This window comes from Apis dorsata, unplaced genomic scaffold (assembly GCF_000469605.1).
Source record: "Apis dorsata unplaced genomic scaffold, Apis dorsata 1.3 scaffold_348, whole genome shotgun sequence".
In the NCBI taxonomy this organism is placed as follows: domain Eukaryota; kingdom Metazoa; phylum Arthropoda; class Insecta; order Hymenoptera; family Apidae; genus Apis; species Apis dorsata.
Genome location: NW_006263615.1, coordinates 30,816 through 41,283, shown reverse-complemented (window position 1 = coordinate 41,283; position 10,468 = coordinate 30,816). Strand labels below are relative to the sequence as shown.

Below are 10,468 nucleotides of genomic sequence, written 5' to 3'. Positions count from 1 at the left end.
TTTTTTTTTTTTAGATGTGTACAATATTTATTAAAGCATAGAGCAGATCCGCGTTTACGCGATAAACGAGGTTTTACTGCTATTCATTATGCTGTAGCTGGAGGAAATCAACCAGCTTTAGAAGCTTTATTGGAAGCTTGTCCACCAGGAAATTTAACAGTATCATCTAATTCTACAGGAAAATCGGAACCTCCATTACCTGCATTAACATCTTTACATCTTGCTGTAAGTATAGATAAATCAATTTAATATGTTCAATAATTTAAAATGTATTTATATTTTATAGGCATATCATGGACACAGTGAAATATTAAGCTTATTATTACCATTATTTTCTAATACTAATATTAAAGAAGATACTGGTAAAACACCTTTGGATCTAGCTTCTTATAAAGGTCACGAACAATGCGTTCAACTTTTGTTAAGATATGGAGCTTGTGTATCGGTTCAGGATTCCATTACAAGACGTACTCCAGTACATTGTGCAGCTGCGGCAGGTCACTTTAATTGTTTAGAACTTTTATTAGAAAATACAGAAGATTCAAATGTCGTCAATTGTTACGATACAAAACAACGAACTCCGTTAACATTAGCAGTGGCAAATAGCAATCCAGAATGTGCTCTGTTACTTTTAAAATATAAAGCAGATTGTAATTTACCGGATGTGAATAAGCATACGCCATTATTTCGAGCAGTGGTTAAAGAGCGTGATCATCAACTAGTGGAATTATTGTTATCACATGGTGCCCAAGTAATGATACAAGATGCAAATGGTAAAACTCCGTTACATTTAGCCGCCGCATGTGGAAGGTAGATGTTTTTTTTAAATTAAAGAATTTATTTATATTTTCATTTATAAATTTGAAGTTAATTTTTTCATAGAGTAAAAGCATTGGCTTCTCTTGTCAAAGTTAATTCAATCGCTGCCACTTTAAAAGACGATCAAGGATGTACGGTTCTTCATTGGGCATGTTATAATGGGAATTCGAATTGTGTTGAATATTTATTGGAACAAAATGTAATTGACTCCTTAGAGGGCAAGTATATTTCTCGATATTTTAACTATTTATGTTGAAATTATTATATTTTTTAAGTTGATTTTTAGATATAAATTATTTTTTGTATACAGGTAATCCATTCTCAGCTGTTCACTGTGCAGTTTATCAAGGATCAGCTCATTGTTTAGAATTATTAATAAATAAGTTTGGAGGAAAAACCGTTGCTGCTCCGAGAGATGTTCCGGGTGGTCGATTGCCTTTACACGTTGCAGCTAGTTCAGGATCTGTAGAATGTGCAAAACTGATTTTAAGTTCTGTTGGACCTGAATTAGCTGGTCTTGAAACTCCAGATTATTCAGGTCGTACACCTCTTCTTTGCGCTGCTATTACGGGTCAATGTAGTGCTATCGGTAAGCACTCGCTTTTATTTTTAATTATCTATTTTTAATTATCTATTTTTTTTTACATTGATATAATTTTTTACCCATAGAGTTATTGCTTGAATGGAAAGCTGATGTGCGTGCTGTTGACTGTAATAAGAATACAGCTCTTCATTTAGCTTGCCAAAGACGACATTCTGCTGCTGCTTCATTATTATTAAATTGGATTAATTCGCTTAATACTAATGGTGAAAATACATCACAACAACAACAAAGTATGACAGTTATTAATATGACTAATAAACAACAAAGAACTCCATTGCATTTAGCAGCAAGAAATGGTCTTGTAACGGTAGGAAATAATATTTTACTTTTAATTGTTTGAAGTGTAAGAATAATTAGAGGAATTTATCTTTTATAGGTAACACGACGTTTATTGCAATTGGGTGCAAGTGTTGTCGCTGTCGACGCAGAAGGACTTACACCTGCATTAGCTTGTGCTCCAAATCCAGCTGTAGCACGATGTTTAGCCACTATTCTTGCTGCACATGGTATATAAGTTAATTCTATATAATTTTTATTTTCTTTCTATTAAGTTATTTATTTATTTACTAATTATTTGTTGTCACAGGTCAAAATTGGGAAATTGCACAACATTCACCGTCAATTCAACAAACATCAGAAGTATATTTAAATGGCAGAAGCGGCGATTCACAACATAGTTCAGATTCGGAATATTACTGACAACAGGTGTCACGCTTAGATCATCAAGCGTTTCAGAATTTAAACGTCGATTCAATACACGGAAATATTGATGCTGCAAGATTAATTTGGACGAGTTGTTGGTTATTTTCAATTTTGACATAATATTTCTATATATAAAACAACAAAATCATTGAATATGGGAAATCAATTCTTAATAATTATGCAATTGTCAGTCTCTTATAAGTAATAATGACAATACCTTCATTTTTACTATTAACATTTCGATAAAATTGCGAACTGCCAAAAGAGATATGATAATATGTGTTTAAGCATTGGCTAAGAGAGCAATAATATTAGACTTAAAGAAAGTTTATATTATTCAATAAGCACAACTTTAATTAGATATCTTATATGAAAAAAATATACTATTGTTTTTTGCTTTAATGTCACAATTGCATGCACATAATGCTCCTGACAATGGAGTCAACACATAAATGTGTCTGGTACAAACAAGATTTATAGATGAAAACATAGACATTCGAAATTCATAGTAAATTGCTAATATAATTGATACCTCATTAAAAAAAGACACGATAATGTGATAAGAAAATCAACTCACGTTATTTTACATTATCGCTTTTATTATAACATAAGGATACTCATAGACTCGTAAATTAATTCCTAACATAAATTCTTAAGATTCACTAGCTTGCGCTATTAATTGCATATTTTTAATAATCAAGCAATATTTATATCTTTGAATAATAAAGCTTTTTATATTTTGCAATGTAATCAATCTTTCATCAATTAGAAAAAGTACAAATTATATCAATAAAAAGAATATCGTAATTTTCTATATGATCATGATCATATATAGTATATATTTGAAATTTATTCAATATAGACTAACAAAGAAAAAAAAGTTAAATGTCTTTATTTACTTTTTATTGAATTATAAAATATAATGATACGATTAGAACTTTGTCCATTGCTATTATAATCACTATTTTAATAGAAAACATGATAAGAGAATTTTTTGAACTCTTAAAAACGAGTCATGAGTGGACCATAAAGGACACTAACCAATGAACATATAGTCGAGTGAATAACTATATGAACATTTATAGTATACATTTATAAATTTACTGTCTATATAGAATTAGACAGATTATTAGCAAAATATTCTCTCTATATTATGGAGAAAATGTTAAAATACTGACATATGATTAATATTGCACAGAATCTTTGCATTTATTATTTTTAATAAGTTTAATAAAGGTCTTCCATTTATAGTATTTTTATTTAAAGTATCAAGACATGTTGATGAAATTTCGTTTTTACTTACATTTTTAATGCATTCTCAACAGATATATTAAATGAGTTTGATATTTTTTGTAAAGATCTTTTTATTAAAAAAAATCAATTCGACTACATTTTATCGTACAAAGCCGTAAGCATTTTTAATTAGCAAGAATTACGAAAGTAATGAACAATATCATATTATAAATGACATATTGTAAATACAAAAGCGGATTTACATTGCCTGACAAAATTTTTAATAGTACAGAATAAAAAAAAAAGAGAGGTTTAGCCCTATTTTCTTAGATATTTGTAGAAAAAAGCCTAAACTGCCTAAACATTGACTTATGGAAATATGAAAGTAGAGCTTGTAAATGACGTAAGTAATTATGGCGATTGTATTATTAATAATCCAATTAAGTTGGTCAAATCATGATTGAATTCTAATGAAAGTCATATGTTTTGTTTTAAATGTATTCATCGACGAATGTTTTCACATTCATTAATGCGCCTTTTATTTTGTACTTAAAAATTCGATAATTTTTGCATTTATTGCTATGCTTGAGATTTTAACAATAATGGAGATACGTACAATAAATGTACCATCTTTACATAGAGCAAAAAAATGTTCAAATCATATCGTACATGAAATATGTATTTTTACTGTATATATCATTTGCGATGATTGTTTAAACAAATGAATGTCCAGATGCGTGGTATGATGAAAACTTAGAACGAAATAGTCAATCCAATTTTTTGCGATTTACGCAAAGATCAAATACATTATTTTTCTCTTGAAAATATGGAATCATGAGCTTTGTACATATTGACAAATATTTTTCAGTACATTAATTAATATGTATGTCGTGAATTTTGGGAATTTCATACCATAATTATATTAAAATTGTGCTACAATTAAAGGACTGTCTTTAATATCGTGCATTATGTATTACGTGATCATTTATAATCAATAAACATTATGTTTTATTTTTATACAATTGTCTTTGTTTTAAAAAACAAATTGTTATTTTAATAATATTTAATAATATCGTATAAATTATATATATAATATACTCTATTATATAACTTGGAAGTTATGTAAAAAAAATGTGATTAATTATTTAAAAATACGTATATAAAATATAAATTAATTATATAAAAGAATGAAATTTAATAAAAAAATCGTAAGCATAAATAATATTTTTAGATATTTTATAAAATTATCATTAATAATTACATAAAAATATTTAATCAAAAAATATGTGAAATTTCCTAAAATATCTATTTTTTGTCATCGAACTGTGAAAATTTGCAAATTAATCATAAAAATCGAAATATTAATATATTTTTTCTGAAAAAAATTAACTTTTTTAATAAGAGCATATGAGGAGCATATGATCAAAATCACTTGCCTTTTTTTGTCTTTTTTATATAATTTTTTTCTTTGCTTGTATCACATGATTTAAACCTATTTTTAAAATTATTTTTTAAAATTATTTTAATTATTCTAATTGAAATTATTCTAATTAATTATTCTCGACTTTTATATATTCATGTATTCCAAAAAATTATTTTTACTCTATCTTTAGTTTATCATTTACTATTTCTTCTTATTGTTTACATTTGTTTTATAAAGACTAGACTAGAAATCTATTTTTGTCTATAACAAGAAGAACAAAGAGAACAAATAATGAAAGATAAGCATAAATTAAAAATTGTAAAATCAGTGTCATTTTTAAAGTATTTCAGATTAATACGGATGAAACAAATGTAGACAAGAAGAAAAAATAAAAAAAAGATAGAGGTAGATTAAAAATTATGAAATCAGTGAATTATCTCTGGATTATTGCAAATGAAATATAAATTAGATAAGAGAGAAAATAGTAAAAAAAAATAAAGCTAAGTTAAGAATTGATTATTGGCGCCATCTTTTGAATGCAAAGAAATTCTTCTTTAAAAAATGTTTTTTGACATTCAAGAGATAGCGTTAACAGTTAATTCTTATATCTTTCTACACGAATTTCGGCATTTTAGAGATATTTCAATATTTTTTCTATCTTTATCCCACTATTTTTTTTATCTATTATCACTGAGGGATATTAATTCTATTTATTTGTAATTAGGATTTTTCAATGATCCAATATTCAAATTTCATTATTAAAAGCATACAAACGAAAAAAGATTGATTAAATTTTTTTATATTTATCTTTTATTGTTTTATTTTTCTCGTATGTACAGAATGATTATCTATATTAATTAATTGTACAAACTATTGGTTAAAGACAGAGATAATTTTTTTAACATTGACACTCGAGATTGACGAGTAATACAATAAATGATTTTTCGTTTTATAGGATATGGTATCACGCGTTTTGAAGATCTTGAAAAACAATAGAAAATGTTTCTTATTTTTATTGAAAAAATAATGCATTTATTGTTATCAAATAAAACTATGTACATTTTATAGAAACTGTATTTACAAATATCTCGATTTATAATGTAACGAATGAAAAAAATATTTGAGCAGATATCTATAAATATATATATATATAAGTTATATACATAAATACTTATATAATTTTATACGCAGAGTATGCTCAATTAATTTTACATACGATAATATAGATGATATTAATATTAACAATCATATTTTTATCTTTTCTTATTCAATTGAAACGTTCAACAAAATTCTATTTATTTTTGCACTATACGTTATATAATATATTAACAATCATTTCCTTAAATTGCACAATTATTGTTAAAAGAGGAAAAAGAAATCATTCTTCCATAGTCATATTAAAAATATATTCACAATTTACTCATTTCATCATTTCTAAGAACACATTCGACAAAGTCACAGAAATATTTGTAATACTGGTGAATTTTTCATTTTGAATAGTTAAGATTTGTTTAATAATAACGTATATATATATATATATATATACACACGTTTATCGATAAGATATCACAATACAAGTGAAGTCTCAGAAAATGTCTATTTCCATTATACGATGATTGACAATCATCGATTGTTTTCTTTAATAAAAAAAAAAAAATAAATAAAGTCTATTGAATTATTGATCGTATTTAATCAAGTATACGTGTTTCTAACGCGATGGCATTGGCAACATTCGTACAATTCGTGTCGGAATTCTTTTTAACTTCCATTTTTTCCGTATCTCCATCCGACGTTAAATCCAAACAGAAATTATCATACGTATACGCGTTAGTCATCATATTATTATTACGATGTTTCTCTTCCGTAATCGAGGCGAATCTCTGAAGCGTAATATTTTTAGGTTGAACGAAGATAGTCGGTTGAACGTTGACGTCGGTCGAAGAATTCGACTCGGACGTCTTCTTGGAAAATCCTCTTTCGATCTCGTCCAAGCTTCGACCCCTTGTCTCGGGTAGAATCGTCAATGCGAATATAGCGCCTAGGGTGGAGGCCGCGGCAAATATCCATATCGTGGATTCGATCCCGACCACGTCGTGCAGGCTCGGATACATCTTAATGATCGCGAACGTCAACATTTGCACTATGCTGGTGGTGATACCTCCCAGTGGACCCCTGAACCTTAACGGATATAGCTCAGAGGTCATTACCCAGGGTAAAGTGAGATATCCTAACATAGAGAAACCCACGTGGCCTCCGATGCACGCTAAGGATACCACATACGGCAATTTGAACCTGAGAGAAAAAATTAGATCGATTAGATTTTCTTAGATCGATGTCAATGACGAGAGGAAGGTAATTGGGTACAAAAACAGAGGAGGATGATCGTGAAGCGTTTTGCCTTTTCGAAATCCAAACGATTCGTTTCGATCATATCGCACCAACCTGTACGCGAGAGCAACTCCTACAGCGGACACTGTCATTCCTAGGCCGCTGAGGAAGGCCAGAATTTTTCTACCGAAACTGTTCGCGAGACCAGCTCCAGCTATCGAGGCGAACAATCGTATCACGCCTATTCCAACGCTCGCCGAATATTCGTTCAACTCGATACCGATGTCCTCGAGAATGTTCACAGTGTAGAACAGGATTATGTAAATTCCCGACATTTGTTGGAACGCGAAGAAAACGAGCAGGATGAGGAAAGGTTTCCACACGCTTGGCATGTGGAGAGCTTTCAACAGACTTTCCCTTTCCTTTTCTCTTTTCACATTTTCCTCGCAAAGCTCCTCGTACTCCTTGTCAGTGCTCGAGCCAGATCCCCTTAGCCACAGCAACGACTCCTTTGCCTCTTCGTTCCGTCCTCGAGCAACCAGCCAAGCCGGTGTTTCTGGGATTATGCTGAAAAGAAGGAAACGATAATTAATTGATTAATTAATTTAATAGTCGATTAAAGTCCCAAGTAATTACCGTGACAATGCCAAAGAGAGGATGGAAGGCCCGATACTGATCGCGGCGGCTCTTTGCCACGAGGTGAAAGCTCCCAACGTGTAAATCATCAAAACTCCGAGGGAAACCAAAACCGGACCACAACTTCCCAACCAGGCTCTCTGATTTGGCGCAGCAGTCTGTACAACGCGTTAACGAGCGAGCAAACAACTATTTACGTATGACTATTGTATATTAATTAGAAATATTTGGCTTCAATGTTTCGAGATTAAGAATTAAATTAAATCCTAGTTTTACCTCGCTGACATAAAGATAGATGCCATTGGTCATTCCTATACCGATACCATTGATGAATCTGCCCACATACAACATGGACACGGCTCTCTTCGACAAAGCTATCAACAGCCATCCGGTGGCGTATGGAAAAGTAGCCAAAGCGATGGCCGATCTTCTTCCAAACCATTCCGCGCAAAGGCCAGAGATCAGGGATCCCAGAGGATTCGAGATAACTCCCAACGCAGCGATCCAAGAGGCTTGCTCTTGATCGACTAGCTCGCTCTCCAATAATTGCGGAAGTAGAATCGCGCTAAATCCCTGGCCAAGTCCCACGGATATTTGACTGGAATGCGCCGCTAGTCCGGCCAATATCTAAAAAAAAAAAAAAAAATAAAAAATTAAGGAGAACATTTTTGACAACGAGCAAGTTTTCGAAAGTTAAGACACGCGCGCACAACGTTCGATTCGGTTTATCTTTTAAACGATTATCCATGTGGTATTATTGCGTTATGACGTTTCCAACCAATTAGGCGTCTGTCACGCATGCTACGTGAGCAGAAATCGAAGACAGGTTCCGCGAACGTGTACCGAAATAATTATACGTATATCCGAATACGCGTTTCGTTCGTGTAAACAATGCACGAAAATCATTCGATACGCGCAAAACTTTTCGATTTCGGAACACTCCTCGTCCGAAATTTATGAATTATTCTTCGAACTCGTTTCGTTCATATAAACAATGCACGAAAACCATATACTGAAGCTTTTTTTCTTCTCGAAAATTCTTCGTCCCACACGAATTTACGTGTCCTTGAACTAGGTTCGTTGCGTAAACAATGCACAAAAATGCGCGTGAAAGTTTTTTTTCTTCTCGAAACGATTAGAAAACTCGTCCGAAATTTATGTATCCTTCGAAGGAAGGAAGGAAGGAAGGAAGGAAGGAAGGAAGGAAGGAAGGAAGGAAGGAAGAAAGGAAGGAAGGAAGGAAGGAAGGAAGGAAGGAAGGAAGGAAGGAAAGAAAGAAGGAAGGAAGGAAGGAAGGAAAGAAAGAAGGAAGGATTGGTAAGTTGCGATCTGTAATAAGCGACGATCGTGTGTCTCTCTTCCTCTGCCGAGAGAATTTATTTTCGCGGAGTTAAGCGGAAAGAGGAAAGGAACTAGTTGGAGGTCAAACGCGAAGGTTCGCGGTCGCTCGGGGCGAGTCTCGATCTAAAAAAGCCAAGATCCACGGAATCAGGTTCCACGTGGAATCGTGGAAAATCGCGTCGAATCCTCTCTCTCTTGTTTGGAAGGACGAGACGAGACGTAAGAAGCGAAGGAGAGTCGTTCCCCCTTCGACGCTGGCCTCGTTTAAAAAGGCCTGGAGAGAGAGAGAGAGAGAAAGAGAGATGGATCTCATTCTCTCGACGATACAGATACACGTCGAATCGAAATAATTACCGGACAGATTGGAATCATTCGAGTGCATTGTTGTTACGCGTACACTTGTGTAATGTGTGCCGATGGCGTTTCTCTCCTGCTTCTTGGACACCGTGTTCCTCGATCTTCGTGTTCTTCGTTTTTTGCGCATTATCCGCGCGATTATTCGCACGATCTCTCTCATAGCTTCTTCTTTCTCAAATCCTCGATCTCGATGCCTTGCAACGTTCGATGTCACTGTCACGGCAAACACCGGGGCTCGATCTTTTCACATCTATATTCTATCGGTTAAACGATAACGATAAGAACGGGGGAGAGGAAAGATCTATTTCCGAGGAAAGATATACGAATCGATGACACGAAACAAAACGGTGCGAATTGTCATTGGCTTGCACGCGCAATCGTCTCTTTCGACTCGATCGATTATCAAAAAATTATTGCACTCTTACACCTCTCTGTTGACCGGAACACACCATCTTCCACCATAATTTTGTTCGAGTGATCATCACGTATCCTATGAATTTCTGGTCCGGAATCTGTAACAGGAGAAATTGAATTGAAAATTGAATGTTTCGATGTATATAAATTAATTCTAACAATAACGAAGAGAAAAGAAACGAAAGGAAAAGCGAATCTGCAGGAAGAATGGAACGACGTGTCTGAATCGAAAGAATTTTTGACGACGATATTTATCGAGCAAGGGCTCGCCGAGGAATTGAATAATGGGAATCGTTTAGAGCGATCACTCGTCCCTACGGTCTCGCGAGTCACGAGACGTGAGTGATTTTCCCTCCGTCGAGGCGATAGTTTCGCACGTGAGTCGCAATTTGTCCATCAACGAATTTGATTTAGATTATTAGATTCTTTTTTTTTTTTACATTATCTCGTTTAAAACGATTAAAATCCTTGTCAAGGTTGATTCACAAATTGAAACGATTCCACTCGCGAACGAACAATGCAAGCGATAACTAATCTTTAACATTTTATAAAAAATTAAAGTATACATGAATTTATCTAGCTCTGGGTTTTCCAAAGATTTTAAAAACGTC

At 32.7% G+C, this 10,468-nt stretch overlaps 2 protein-coding genes and 1 long non-coding RNA gene across 5 annotated transcripts in view; 1 reads left to right on the top strand and 2 right to left on the bottom strand.

The window, feature by feature from the left end:
• The window catches only part of LOC102671901 (serine/threonine-protein phosphatase 6 regulatory ankyrin repeat subunit A-like), a 5,896-nt gene extending 2,957 nt beyond the window's left edge, over positions 1–2,939 (top strand). The window contains exons 8-14 of the mRNA XM_006618309.2: positions 15–225; positions 287–810; positions 883–1,037; positions 1,130–1,408; positions 1,489–1,730; positions 1,800–1,929; positions 2,010–2,939. Of these exons, the coding sequence (XP_006618372.1) occupies positions 15–225; positions 287–810; positions 883–1,037; positions 1,130–1,408; positions 1,489–1,730; positions 1,800–1,929; positions 2,010–2,122 (1,654 nt within the window). The 3' untranslated portion in view covers positions 2,123–2,939. The remainder of the gene's footprint in view (positions 1–14; positions 226–286; positions 811–882; positions 1,038–1,129; positions 1,409–1,488; positions 1,731–1,799; positions 1,930–2,009) is intronic.
• Positions 2,940–3,496: 557 nt separating this feature from the next.
• LOC116185966 lies at positions 3,497–4,717 on the bottom strand. The gene is made up of 2 exons (XR_004150862.1): positions 4,683–4,717; positions 3,497–4,110 (listed from the first exon to the last, which is right to left on the bottom strand). It is a non-coding gene; the product is annotated as an uncharacterized LOC116185966 (long non-coding RNA).
• A 1,330-nt stretch (positions 4,718–6,047) lies between these two features.
• LOC102671583 (facilitated trehalose transporter Tret1-2 homolog) overlaps positions 6,048–10,468 on the bottom strand; it is a 6,508-nt gene continuing 2,087 nt past the window's right edge. The window contains exons 2-6 of one of the 3 annotated variants that reach the window (XM_006618307.2): positions 9,869–9,955; positions 8,022–8,372; positions 7,746–7,903; positions 7,224–7,676; positions 6,048–7,073 (exon numbers count right to left, since the gene is read on the bottom strand). In XM_006618307.2, coding sequence (XP_006618370.1) covers positions 6,470–7,073; positions 7,224–7,676; positions 7,746–7,903; positions 8,022–8,372; positions 9,869–9,925 — 1,623 coding nt within the window. In that variant the 5' untranslated portion in view covers positions 9,926–9,955 and the 3' untranslated portion in view covers positions 6,048–6,469. The other 2 variants (XM_006618306.2, XM_006618308.2) reach the window with 2 other exon arrangements.